This window comes from Chlorocebus sabaeus, chromosome 24 (genome assembly GCF_047675955.1).
Source record: "Chlorocebus sabaeus isolate Y175 chromosome 24, mChlSab1.0.hap1, whole genome shotgun sequence".
NCBI classification, from domain to species: Eukaryota; Metazoa; Chordata; class Mammalia; order Primates; family Cercopithecidae; genus Chlorocebus; species Chlorocebus sabaeus.
Genome location: NC_132927.1, coordinates 57386024 through 57401236, shown reverse-complemented (window position 1 = coordinate 57401236; position 15213 = coordinate 57386024). Strand labels below are relative to the sequence as shown.

Here is a 15213-nt window from a genome sequence, read left to right as displayed (position 1 = left end):
TCAGAAAAAAAGAAGGTCAGAAGACATTGAAAGATATTTTCAAAGGGCTGAAACAAAAATGGCTTTGCTAGAATTCTATACTCAGCAAAAGTGTTTTTCAAATATTAAGATAAAATATATTTTCAGTAAATGAAACTTCAGAAAATTTGCTGCCAGTAGAACCACACTGAAATACTAAAAGGTTTTTGGGCTAAAGGGAAATAATTGGACCTACGGAAGGGTAGGGACACTGGAAATATTAAATATGTTGAGTGTACATAAATGACTATTTTTTTCTTTACTCAAATTAAAGTTAACATAATGTGTTATGAGGTTTATAACATATATAGGAATAAAATATATGACAACAATAGCATGAAAGATGGAAGAAGGTAAATGGAATTTGAATTTCTAAAGGTTCTTACATGATTACAGAGTAATATAATATTATTTCTAGGTAGACTGTGATAAGTTAAGGATGCATATCGTAATTTCTGGAGTAATCAAAAAAATTTGCAAAGGACTAAAAAGCCAATGGATCACAATATTAATAAATAAAACCAAAAACAACTAGATTAATCCAAAAGAAGACAAAGGAGAGATAAAGGAAGAAAGAACAGAGAAGACAAAGCAAATAGGAAAATGGTAGACTGAAATCCAACCATATCAATAATTACAATAAATGTCATGGATTAGACACTCCAATTAAAAGGCCGAGATTTTCAGGCTGCATATAAAAGCAAGATCCAATTCTGTGATGTTTACATGAAATGCATTTTAAATATAAAGATGTAGTTATTGAATCTCAGTTGTTTTGCCTGTAAAATGATAGTAACTACTTTAGAGAATTGTTGTGAGGATTAAATGAGTACATATGTGTTGCGCAATTAGTATAGTGCTTGGGATATGGCAAATGCTCAATTAAGGTTGGCTAAACATATATGTGTGCATATGTGTGTGTACACACATATACTAAACATTCTGTCAGATTTTTCGTTAATTCAGACTAGCCTACTCTTCCAATTCATTATTGTTAAAACCCATGTTCAGAATACATTGTTTCACTTTTTTTGTTCGTTTTAGTTTGATTTCCTCACAGCTTGGTGTAGGTGAATGGCACACAAAGCATCCCGCCTTATGGAGACTTCTTATTATCAAATATCTGCATTGTCGTAGTAAATTTTAGTAAGTTCTAAACCAAAAAGCATTCAAGGATAGATTCAAATGGGGATCTAACTTAAATGCAGGAGTGGCCTAAAGGGTATGTGTCTCTGTATAGGTCATAATTAGGCTGAAAAAATAATCAGTAGAGTTAACTAGGCAGAGAGAGGGCGAGAAATAGATTTCTAGGCAGAGGCAAAAGCATGTGAATACCCTGAGATGAGAAAGATCTTGGATTGTTTAAAAAACCAAAGAACACAGGTGTACAGGAGTGGAGCATGATGAGAACCCAGAGGTGGGCAGGAACCAGCTGAACTTGTGGGCCTGGATGTTAAGATATTTGGATTTTATTCAAGAAAAATCATTCTGGCTGCTGTGAAGATACTGAATTAGAGGAGATCAACTGGAAATACTCAATTGGAGTTAAGATATAAAATTATTATAGTTCAAGCAAGAGATGATGGTGGCTTAAATAAGGTTGGTGGCAGTGGAGAGGAAGAGAATACATTTTCTGTGTATTAGGGTAGTAGAATCAACAGGACATGGAGAAGGAGTAGAAGTGGGTGATGAGGAAAGAAGGTATAGTGATACCTCTCAGGTATCTGGGATTTGCATCAGGATGAAGGAAGTTGCCATTTATTGATGCAACATACACTGGAGTAGTAGATTTCAGGAGGACCATTAAGGTTTCAGTTTTGGATATAAAATGTGAGATATGTGTAAGACGTCTGGGAAGAGAGGTCAAATAGACCAATAGGTATATACCAACACTAAGAAGGAGGGCCTGAACTAGATATATAAATTTGGGAATTGTTAGATAAGATCACATAGCAGGAGAAGGTAGAGTGAAAAGAGAAGACGACACAGGATTGAGCCATATGAAAACCCAATAATTTTAAGTGGAGAAGGGGAAGCAGCCAGCAAAAAATGATAGGAAAGACTGACCAGCATGGTAGGAGTCCAACCAGGATTGTGATATCACAGAGGCCAAGGGAAGAGGGTATGAATAAGAACAGAATGATCTACTATTTTGAATCTTGCATATAGCCTTTTAAGATGCAGTGGTCACAGGTTTAACTGTGTTAAACATATGGTATTTACTGAATGAATAGCTTTTTGTTTTTGGAGTGACAGTTCTAGGTCACAGACCTAATGTCAGTACTGTTAAGATGAAAATGTTAGATAAATTTAACAGTTTAATTGAGCAAAGAATAATTCATGAATCAGGCAGCCCCCTAACCAGAATAGGTTCAGAGAGACTCTGGTGCTGCTGTGTGATAGAGAATTTCTGGAGGTGGGAGTGGAAAGAAGGTGATATACAGAAAACAGAAGTGAGGTATAGAAGCAGCTGGATTGGTTATAGCTCAGTGTTTGCCTTATTTGAACATTGTTTGAACAATTGGTCACCTGTGATTGGCAGAAACTCAGTGATTGGTAAAAAAGTAAGTTATGGTCTGTAGTCTGTTCACATACCCAGTTAGGTTATAGTTCACTGTGTACAGAGAGGCCTTTAGGCCAGATTTACAAGGAGGCAGCTTTAGACTAAAGAGTGCTTACGTTCTAATACTCTAATTCATATCACAGAACAAAATCTAAACGTGAATTGGGAAGCCATCTCAGAGGATGTATATAGAGCTCCGTAAGACTGGACAGGTACTGGCAGGGATAATTAGAAGTGGCAATGGTAAACTAACTGCTCAGCTTTCTATTTACCAAATCACAGGACCAAAAAAAGTCAGTTTTGAAGGGCAGCTTAGAAAGAAAACACACTTAGGAAATGGAATAACATTGTGTTATTTTACTGCTGATGTAGTCCTCATTGGAGCTTTTCAATAAATGCTGGCAATATGCATTGGCATTTGAAATGTCTATTCATACGTTTAGTACCTACATATCTATCCTTGCAGCAAATCCAACACAATAAAGAGCTCTCTTTCCTAAACAAATCTGAGGGCTTTAATTCTATACTGAGGAATCCCAGGAAAGTTTGGTTAATGGTACTTATGTGGTGTATAAATTAAACAAATCATTCTATACTGATACTCAGTTTCATGCCTTATACCCACAAAACCATTCTCAATTCCTTGAGCAAAGATGAGTGATCTTTCAGCTCTATTTTTCTCATGAAAGTTATAATGCTTTGTATATAGTCACTGCTTAATAAATGATTATAAAACAAATGTATTAAACATTTGGGTGACATGCATGCAAAAATCTTCACTAATCTTTTCTATTGACCAAAACCATTTGCAGACAATAATGCCAGATACATATGAGAAACATTTGAAGAATATAAGGTGCATTATTCTTTAAATTTTTAAGATATTAGATTCTCAATATCTCAAGTATATAAGCAAATGGTCTTTTAATAATTTATTTTTAAACTCATTCTCTTTTTAATTACTGTATTTAATAGTTTCCTTTGGTTTAGGAAGTTAACAGTTTTGCTCAGAGTAGACAACTGAATATTTACTTAAAAAAACTTATAAATAACAACTGGAATCTTTGTGAGAAAAAAGGTCATAATAAAAACAAAATGAGGCCGGGTGCAGTGGCTCATGCCTGTAATCCCAGTGCTTCGGGAGGCCGAGGCAGGTGGATCACGAGGTCACGAGATCGAGACCATCCTGGCTAACAGGGTGAAACCCCGTCTCTACTGAAAATACAAAAAATTAGCCGGGAGTGGTGGTGGGTGCCTGTAGTCCCAGCTCCTTGGGAGGCTGAGGCAGGAGAATGGCGTGAACCTGGGAGGCAGAGCTTGCAGTGAGCCGAGATCGCACTACTGCACTCCAGCCTGGGTGACAGAGCGAGACTCCGTCTCAAAAACAAAAACAAAACAACAACAACAACAAAATGACTGCTTTTAAGATCAGTAGGGTTTATATAGGACTTCACTACAAATTAATTGCTTTTATTTTTGGTGAGGGGGCAAAGAAGCAAAATGGTTTGATAAATGGATACCACATTTGGAGTCAGAAGATTTGGTTTTCAATTTTGTAGACTGTTGTTGTCTTTACTGCACTGGGGATCCTCAGCCTTCCTGGGCCTCAGTGTTATTTTACTTTCTTTGGTTTTAATGTACTGCTCTATTATAAACTTCTTATGAAGGATACATCAATGATTTATTTTTAGCCTTCTTTTCTAATATATGTTGTCTTAAGGCTATATGTTTTCTTCTGAGCATGACTTTGACTCATCCCACAGGTGTTGATACGTCATATTTTTATTATCATTTAGTTAAAATTATTTTCCAATGTTTATTATGATTTCTTCCTTAATCCTATGGTTAATTAGAAGTCAGAGTTATTTAGAAGTTAGGTTATTTACATGCTGATTTTAATTTTTTTGGTAATCTATTGAGACTAGCTTTTATGGCCCCACATGCGGTCAATTTTAGCAAATGTTCCATGTGTCCTTGAAAAGAATATATACTGTGCAGTTGTTGGACACAGTATTTTTTATAAGTCAATATAATCAAGTTTGTAAATTATGTTCAAATCTTTTTATTTTTATCAGTATATTTACTATTTTGGTGTGCTTGTTCTACCAATTATTGATAAAACTATATTAAAACAAGCTCTCACTATGATTGCCAATTATTGTTTATCTTTTTAGATCTACCAGTTTCTGCTTTATACGGTTTGAAGCTATGCTCTTATAGAGATTAAATTTAGAATCACTATATCTTATATAGTGATTCCTTTAATCATTATGAAGTAATTACTCTACTCCCTTAGAGTAAGGCTTTATGCTTTAGATATATGTATATTTACATCAGTTTTCTTTTAGTTACTGTTTGCATTTTATGTATTTTTATCTTTTCACTTTCAACCTTTCTATATAATGTTTAAAATGTCTCTTGTAAGCAGCATACAGTGAGTATTAAAAATTAACCAATCAATCTTTGTATTTTGCTTAGAGTATTTAGTCTTTCTACATTTAATGCAGTTAATGTAAATGCTGATTATTTGGAGTTAAATCTACTATTTATTCCAGAAACTCTCTTTTTCTTCCAATTTCTTGCTTTTTTTGTATTAATTAACTAATTTCATTATTTCATTCCCTACTACTATTAGCCTATTAGTTATCCAGTCTTCTACAAGCATTTTAGTAGCTGCCCTGTGAGTTAAAACATTTATTTATGATTTATAAAAGTTTAATTTCAGTTAGTACTTTTGCCACTTCTCAAATAATTCAAAGACGTTTAGAACACTTTAACATTATTTATAAAGTCCTAGACTTTTAAAAAAAGCTATTGCATATTTTAATTCTATGCATACAAGCAGTTCTACTTTGCATGGCTCCAATACACATGAAGTTCAGTTACCATGATTTATTTTATTTTTTTTTTTTGAGACGGAGTCTCGCTCTGTCACCCAGGCTGGAGTGCAGTGGCGCAATCTCGGCTCACTGCAAGCTCCGCCTCCCAGGTTCACGCCATTCTCCTACCTCAGCCTCCCCAGTAGCTGGGACTACAGGCGCCCGCCACTGCGCCCGGCTAATTTTTTTTTTTCTATTTTTTAGTAGAGACGGGGTTTCACCATGGTCTCGATCTCCTGACCTTGTGATCCACCCGCCTCGGCCTCCCAAAGTGCTGGGATTACAGGCGTGAGCCACCGCGCCCGGCCCAGTTACCATGATTTAATCAAATGTAAATGATAACTGTCCTCAACAACATCCCTCAAGTTTCAGTTGCCATAGTATATTAACTATTAATCAGTGAATAAAGTACAAACTTTGTTGCCAGCTCTTCAGTCCACAGATCACTATGTAAATAACAGATGCGCATTATAATAGGTGACCAACTACATCTCTCCTTTCAAAGTCATTGATGCTTGCTCACTAGGCATCTCTTGCTCAGTTCATTCACAAACAATAAACCATGTCATTGTATTTCCTATGTGTTTCCCAGTAATCACCTTATATGACATTGCCTAAAAATGGCTAATTGAAAGAGTGAATTTACCAATAAAGATGAAAATGAAGCAAAGAAATGAAATGTAATGTTACTGAAAAGGAAATCCAAATGGAATCATAGAATAAATCACTGGCATGAAAATGTTGATACTACCACCATCTGAGACTATTTATTTATTTTAGAGACCAGGTCTTGCTCTGTCATCCAAGCTAGAGTGCAGTGGTGTGATCATAGCTTACTGCAGCCTTGAATGCCTGGGCTCAATTAATCCTCTCACCTCAGCCTCCTGTGTAACTGGTACCACAAGTTTGCATTACCATGCTCAGCTAATTTTGTTTGTTTGTTTGTTTTTGGTAGAGACAGGATCTCACTATGTTGTCCAGGCTGACTGAGAAACTCTAGATATTTAATCAGAGGAACTTAGTGATGGGAGAAAAATGGATGCAAAGCATAAAGATGTCCCAAAAGAAACAATGATGGTAAAAAAAAAAGTTTCACATTAAAGAAACACTTGAAAATATTTAATAATATTTAAAAAGCAAAGGATAAAATGATGGAAGCTAATCTAGACTTAGAAAGAAGTATGACAATTTGCCAGGGTATTGAAAAGATATTCTCTTGTAACTTATATAATAAAGATAAAAGGTCAAGCACTGTCTAAGCTACTCTTGATAAGTTTTTATAAAGCAGAGCATTTTACTTGTGTTTCTAATGTTGACAATTACAGTATGTGAAATATTAGTTTTATTATTTTTTCCTTTCCATTTATAACTGACTGAGAAATTTTAATGTTTTCATAAAAGCTTTTAGAAGTCACAACACATTTTTCTTATTGATTATTAAGATTGCTTAATACATTTTCAGTTTGCACAATTTTATGATCCCACACTATCATGCAGAGCAAAGAACAATATTTTAAATCCCCTAAGACATTATTTCATTTTGTGCAGTCAAGGTTCATTTATATTTACCCATATATTGACCTTTTCTGTTGCTTTTCATTTCTTCCTGCACAGAAATGTGTTAGCATGTGGAATCGCTTTACTTTTGTCTTAGTAATTCCCATTAGTAGTTCCTTTACTATGAGTCTAATGGTAATAAATTCTTTCAATTTTTGTTTGCTTGAAGTATCTATCTTTTTCTAATTTTAAATAATCTTTTGGTTGGGCTGGCAGATATTTGCTGTTTTGCTGTTCACAAATATCTTTCTATTGTTTTATAAATTCCATGATTTCTGTTGAAAAGTCAGCTATTAGTCTTATTACATTCTTGAAAGTATTATTTATTATTTTCTTACTGCTTTTTTTTTTTTTTTTTTTTTGAGACGGAATCTCACTCTGTTGCCCAGGCTGGAGTGCAGTGCAGCTCACTGCAACCTCCACCTCCCGGGTTCAAGTGATTCTCCTGCCTCAGCCTCCCGAGTAGCTGAGATTACAGGCACACACCACCATGCCCAGCAAATTTTTGTATTTTTAGTAGAGATGAGGTTTCACCATGTTGGCCAGGATGGTCTCAATCTCTTGAACTTGTGATCCACCCTCCTCGGCCTCCCAAAATGCTGGGATTACAGGCATGAGTCACTGCGCCCAGCCTTGCTGGTTTTTATAATTTTCTTTTTGTCTTTGGTTTTTAGCAATTTTACTATGATGTGGCTCGATGTGGCTTTCTTCATATTTATCCTTTTGGGGTTTGCAGTACTTCTAACATATGTGACTTTGTGTCTCTTAAGAGTTTTGGAAAGTTTCTTTCAAATATTGCTTCTCTCATTCTTTCTCTCTTTTCTTGGGAATCTAACAGGTTAATAATTTAATTATAGGTATGCTAGACTTTTTATTGTGCTACATATTTCTTATTTTCTCTTCTCTCCATGCTTCAGACTGATTATAGTCTTCTGACCTATCTTCCAGATTACTAATTCTCCATTGAGCTATGTCTAATCTCTTGTTAAACTCATGTATTTAGATTTTTGTTATTGACTTTTTAGATTCTAGAGTTTACAACTGATCTTTTTTATCATTTTCAGTTTTATTCTGAAATTCTCTCTTGTCATTTAAATTTTTGAACATGCTAGTTATTTTAAAGTCTGTGTCTGATAACTCCAATATTTGAACCTCCTAAGGATCATTTTCTGTTGTCTATCTTCTTCTCTTGATTTTTTTGCCCTGCAAACTTTTGAGTTATTTTTGATTGATTCAAAGCTAGGCTTTAGTCTTTGCAAGGGCTGATCTATTCACAGTTTTCCCATACTTCTAAGATGAAGCTCTTCAGTGATCTCAACTAAAACCCTGGATTGTTTACTAGGAACAATCTTTCTTAGCAAGCCCTGAACTCAAATTTTGATTTTCCTAGCCCTAATAGATGCTAAACCTCTGGTCAGCTTCTTAGCCCTTAAGCTGTTGCTTACAATTCAGGAAATACCTGAAGGGGAAAAATAACCAAATGATGTTTTTGGGATTTGCTTATTGCCCATTGAGTTCTTACTGTTTTCATAACACTCTAATATTTTCAAACCTTTTAAAAAAGATTCAGCTCCTTAAGCTATTCTCAGACTAATAGTTGATCTGATGTAAGGTAGCCTACCATACTTGGAAGCAGTATCTTGGGCCTCAATATTCTTGAAAGCAACTTAATATAGTGGATAGGGAATAATTTTTAAGTAATACATTTATGATATAAAGATTCTGGCCCTATCCTTTAGTAACTGTTCGACCAAGGAAAACATATTTAGCCTCTCTGCATTTATGTTTTTCTTATATAAATAATGGAAATAATTGTATCTGCTTCACAGGGTTGTTTTAAGGGTTAAATAATAACCAGACAAATGATATTCATTCAATGTTTAATGTTAGGATATACTAAGTATTTATAGATAAGTATTTTTGTTTCTTCAAGAAAATCGAGTTAATGATTAGTAATACATAGCTGCTTAGAATAATGCTAATACATAGCTGCTTAAAATAATGCAGTGTGATTATTTATGTAACACTTTTTATAGATGGTAATCTACTAGAGAAATAGAAAAATTGTTTTGAGGTATATTGACAGGTTTTCATTTGCTAGATATAATTCAATATTTATGATAAACATGAAGTTGCAACTCTTACTACACTTATTTTGCAAATGAGGCTAGGAAAGGTTACATGACTTGTCCAAGGGGAGATAAGGAGTAGGCAGAGATGCTGGTGTTCAGATCCAACTCTGACCAACTCCAGAACTAGGAGTTGTTCTAATCTCACTAAGCAACTCTTCTCTTTCCGAATTCCCTACTGTTCTAATCTCACTAAGCAACTCTTCTCTTTCCGAATTAAGGAAAATATGCCAGCTTTGTAGAATCTTGCACGGACCATAGAATCAAGTAGTTACTCAGTAAGTACTTGTTGTCTCAGTGACATTCACATCAATAAAATATGCTGATACAATAGTAATAGAACAGATAGTGAGTGGTTCAAGAACAGAACTTTTAATGTTGTCTAACTTCCAACTATGGAATTGAGGTGTAATGAAGATGAATTAACATAAATTGAGAATGAGAACAGGTTAATAATTTAATCATACATGGAAGTTTTGACTCACAATCTAGATACCAGCTCCCACTCCCATCTGGAGCCCCAAGATTATCAGTCAAGAGTGGTTGTGGCTTAGGTCTATGCTGCACTTTTCCTTGTACTTACATGTGAGTCACTTTACTCAAATTGTAGAAGGAGTGTGATTCGAGCTGCTGCAGAGTTGCATCTATAGACAAATAGCTGAATGTCGGAAAAATATAAGACAAAATAGAAAGTTAATAAGGTTGTAAACTTCAAACATACTATTTTTGACATAACTTTTTGTTATGGGTTTCCCAGATCATGCAACATGTATAACCCTCATAGATTCTGCCTAATTATGTTAAAATTACTACTTTTTTTCAGATCTTGTGATACCTGAATTCTTCCTGTATATTAACTCCTATTTATCCTAAGTTTTCATTTAACTGTCATTTCCTTCAGAAACTTTCCCCAAACTCCCTGATTAAAATTTCCTATATGTATATATAGGGATATATATACATATGGTGTCACCCTGTGGAATGTTCCACTGGAGAATTGCGGTTTTCTCTTCATCTTCTTTGAAACTACGTGTCTAATTCCATGTTATTAGACATTCCATTAAAAATGCTTCTTATTCGCTCTAGTGTTCTTTTCTGATGCTTGTGTTTTTTTTTTTTTTTTCTATTTTGAGGAACTCTTCCATTTTAAAGGAACTCTTCTATTGCCTTTAAAATATACAGATGTCTAAACCTGCTCTAGGATAATTAAATCAGAGTTTATGAAGGATGAGTCAAGTACTTTTATTTTTCAAAAGCTTCTTAGCTGATTCTAATGTGTAGGCAATTTTGAGAACCACTGACCTATAGTTTGAATTGAATCTGCCATACATATGTATATATATGGTATATATACAGGGATATATATAGTGAGATATCACTATATATCACTACAGACTCCTTTCACTAATTATCACAGTGCAAACTTCCCATTCTTTGGGTGATATTTATGGTGCCTCACTAGACTATAAATTCTCTGAAATGCAGAACTGTGTCTGTTTTTGGCCACTGACTCTTGAGTGCCTTTCAGAGTGCTTGGCATGTTGTAGACTCTTATTAAGCGACTGAATGAATAGAAGAGTTCCTCAAAATAGCAAAAAAAAAAAAAAAAAAAACCAACAACAAAAACAACAACAACAAAAAAACCCCACGAGCATCAGAAAGGAACACTAGAGTGAATAAGAAGCCTTTTTAATGGAATGTCTAATAACATGGAATTAGACATGTAGTTTCAAAGATGAAGAGAAAACCGCAGTTCTCTAGAGGAGCATTCCACAGGGTGACTACATACTCCCTTAAGACTTCTTCTCTTCGTGATTTTAAATGAAACTGAAAATTCAAGCTCCGTCTTAAACTTTGTAAGCAAAAAGTAATTCAGATAAAAGCTCAAGTACTGAAAAAGGAAGAGAAATTCCTAAATACAATTTGTCAAGAACATATAAGGAATGTTTCAAATAGTTTCCTCAAATTCCATCTTGTGATGAGAATGACTAATGTGGCCAAACTCAATGACCACTTTCTGTTGAGAGGTATTTCTATGACATTTGTGAAAATGAACAATTGACAGCTGGTTTCCAGCTATAGCCGTAGCAGAGATTCTCAACCCTGGACATGCAATTAAACTACCTGAAGGGCTTTTAAAATACACAGATGTCCATGACCTGCTCTAGGATAATTAAATCAGAGTTTATGAGGGATGAGTCTTTTACTTTTCAAAAGCGTCTTAGCCTATTCTAATGTGTGGGCAGTGTTGAGAACCACTGGCCTAACGTTTGAATTGAATCTGCCCATAAAATATCTTCATCAATGCAGTGTTTACAAGAGGAGTGCTGATTGTTCCATTCTGAGTTTTTATCTTGGTTATTACAAGTATTCTAATGGCTCTGTGCTTTCTATTTTGAATTACTCATTCTCTAAACAATTATCCTTTGATTTACCCAGTCTCTTAACCCTTTGCCTCTTGTGGATAATAACATATGAATTTTTTTGATACAAATATATTTCTAACATAAAGGAAACAATGGAACAGATTGAAAAGAATTAATGTGCCATGTAGAGACTGTGGGGATTTATCACTGATGAAGCTGAGCCAGCTAGCAGAGCAAGATTCATTTTTCAAAGCTGCCAACTGGTTTTCCTAAGCATCTTTTCCGTTGCTCCAAATCTTCTACTGAATTTCTTAGTTAAGAAGTATGAGTCTTTCTCAAGATTCCAGAAGGATAGTCACTTGGCCCATATTATCAAATGGAAGTTCCAGTTTCTCCAACCTAATGACACCTCTTTGAAGGGCTGTGGTAGCTTGCTTGTGAAGACAACTGGTAGGAATCGTTTATTCAGTGGGAAAAAAATTGCGATTCCCTGCTTACTTACTCCATTCTATAACTAGGAAAAAACAGATCCTACTTCTTGTTCATATGTAAATATCATATAATCATTACAGTCACCGTATGACTTATCATTCAAACTGGGCTATTTTTGTGAGTTAAAGCAAGGTGCTGTTAACAATTATGCCAGAATACCAAGTGGGAATTTGAACCATCTCAGACAAACCTAGCTTCATCCTATTGATCTCTTTTTTCTTCCCAAGATATATCAAATCTTTAATTATTATTCAGGCATTATATGTGCTTTTATTCCACAAATATGTGTTGAACATTAATTGTATGACAGACATCCTTCTGGACAATGAAAAAACAGGCCTGTTCCCTACCTTCAAGGAACTCACAGTACTCAGAGATACAGATTAACATACAAGGTAAATGGGATTAACGCAAGGTGTTAAGTGCTTGATAGAGTTCAGGGAACCCTATCACTTAACCCAGACTGGAGAATCCAGCACTCTTCCTGGGGGAAGCCTCAGTGGAGCCTTCAGATCTGTTTGGGTGTCTCCTATATCTCAGTCAACCAACCCTCTTCTTATTGCTCATCACTTTTATTTCAAATCTTCTCATCAAATTTCTAACTCTGCCACTTCCATCTTCCATCTTCTTAGATGTCTTTTAATAATTTGATAAGTTATAGAAATGTTTGAAACTTTAACATGAGAATGCCTTGAATTCCCAACCAATAAGCCTGTTAGTTTACCTGCATCTGTCCCATCTTTTCCTAGAACTGAGACAGTTAAGTAAAAAAGGGCTCCGTAGCAGAACCTTCAACTGCCTGTGCCCTGGGAGAAGTGTGTACTGGGGTGGAGCTTTGTGAAGTTCATTTATAGTGGGGAGGAGCCTGGCCTCTCCTGTTCTGAGGTGGTACCTGGGATTCAATCTGTGAGGCGGGAAACGGGCTAGGAGGACTCTCGCTTTGCTGAGAGTCCCTGTTTCCCTTTTTTCCCCTTTCACCCAATAAATTCTATTTTTATCACTTTTCAAAGTGTCTGTGAACCTAATCTTTTATGGCCATGTGACAAGAACCTGGCTTTTAGCTGAACTAAGGAGAAAGTCCTACAACATAACTTTCTTGTTATGATGTAAAAAGTGACCATCTTCCTATAGAAGGCCAATCCCTCTATTTGGATCTCATCCCCTCCTGCCTCTTCAGGGACCACATGCTCTTAAAATTGTTCTTTCTTCACTCTCTTTAGCTTCTCCCTCTCTATGGATGCCTCCTCCTGGTCCCAGTTACACCCACTTGTTTGTGACTCTTAATCTCTACCTGGTTCTCTCCCCGTGTGCTCGCATATACCCAGAACTCCCAATCCTCTTTACTCTAATTTATTTTTTTCTTTGTCCCATACACTTATTTCCTTCTAAATTAGTATCTAATTTGCTTATTTATTGTGTTTTTCGTTCATTGTCTATTTCCTTCTATTCAAATGGAAACTCCATGGGGACATGGATCTTTGTTTGTTCCCTGATGTATCACCAGCTCTCAGAGCAGTGATTGGCACATAGTACGGGCTAAACAAATATTTTGTCAAATGAATGAAAAAATTCTGTCTATGTCCTGATATGTACTCAATATAACTGCACCTCAAATCCATATGCCCCAAATTGAATTCCTAACACACCCCCTGACCCTCCACAGCAAATATACAAAACACTTCTCTGCCTAAATGAATGTGCTCATCAACCACACAGATGTCCTAATCAGAAACTTGTATGCATTTCTTTTCCATCTCCCACCATCTCCAAATCAGACAACTTTGAAGTTTATCAGCCCTCCCTTATTTATGTCTCAAATCTCTATCCTTTTGCATTATTCCCACTCAATGATCATCCTTCAGTTTCCCATCCCGTCCTTTGGGCGCTGCATCAGCCTCTTCACCAGCTTCCTGCCTACAGCCTTGCTCCACTTCCACCCATCACTCCACTGCAAAGCCAAGGGAATGTTTCTCAAATGAAAATCTGACCATTTCACTTGCCTGCTTAAAACCATTGAATGGCTCAGCCCTTAGGGAAGATTTCAAACTCCTTCACATGATTTATAAGACCCTGTACTAACTTAGACCCAAGTTTTATGTTTTTCTATTGCCCACCTCCCTGCCTAAGCTCTACCTTCAAGAAACTTTTAATTCTTCAGAAAGCCCAGGATTTTCCCTTCTGCTTTTTGCTATGTAAGGCAGATCACAGGTCAGGTGCTATTTTTTTTTTCAGGAAGTCTTCTCCAACTCCTCTCCCTGCTCCTGTTTAGGTAATAGACCTCTTATGTGAGTTTTCATATCACCCAATAACTGACCCCATCATGACACTCATCACTCTCTTAGGAATAAAACTGAACCTCTGTGAATTGTGTCTACTTACACACGGTACATCTAGCAAAGTGCCAGGCACAAAGAGGGCTCAATAAATATCTGTTGAATGAATGAAGTAATGGCCAAGCTGCTAGTACATGCAAGTAGAGACACCAAATAGGCAGTTGTATAAGGTAGATGAGGGAAAAGGAAGAGCTAGAGAATTCGAGGTTTTTAGCTTATAGGATGCTAAAGTGGTGCTGTTAAAAGAGAAGGGACAGCTTGAGAGGAAGATGATGTGTTTATTTTGGATATGCTGGTTTTGAAGAACCTGTGAGACATCAAAGTGGTCATGTTTGGAAATTAGCTGTATTAGGAAATAGTGCAGCCAGAGGAATGGGAGTGTTTACTCATGGAGAGTGGGGTATAGAGGAATTAGAACAAAATATACAAAGAAAGAGCTGGTAATTAAGTAGCTGGCAAAATTAAAACAGGAAGTCAGAAAAGGAGACTGAGGAAGAGTAGCCAGGTGAGACAAGAAGAGGAATGAGAGGAATATGAAGGAAAACAAAGAGGCAAGAATCTGTAAGAGGAAGGACTTGTTAGCAACATAAAAAACTGCAGAGATGTTCAATAGGATGGTCTCTCAGTCTCAGCACTGCTGACATTTTGGAACAGATAATTCTGTTATGGGGAATGTCCTATGAACTGTAGAATGTTTAGCAGCAACCTTCACTTTTACCCACTAGGTGCCAGTAGCAGCCCCGTCTCTACCAAAAATGTTAAATGCTTCTAGGGGTAGAGTTGCCTGTGGTTGAGAACTACTGAAATGATAGAAACACTAACAAAATGGCCACGAAGTGAGTGCATTTAGCCAAAAACTGTACAGATTGCTTCTGG

At 35.9% G+C, this 15213-nt stretch overlaps 1 protein-coding gene across 2 annotated transcripts in view; it reads right to left on the bottom strand.

The window, feature by feature from the left end:
• TSHR (thyroid stimulating hormone receptor) overlaps positions 1-15213 on the bottom strand; it is a 191953-nt gene that overhangs the window by 59432 nt on the left and 117308 nt on the right. For both annotated transcript variants that reach the window (XM_037984341.2, XM_073011229.1), the window contains exon 6: positions 9730-9804. In XM_037984341.2, the coding sequence (XP_037840269.2) occupies positions 9730-9804 (75 nt within the window). The remainder of the gene's footprint in view (positions 1-9729; positions 9805-15213) is intronic.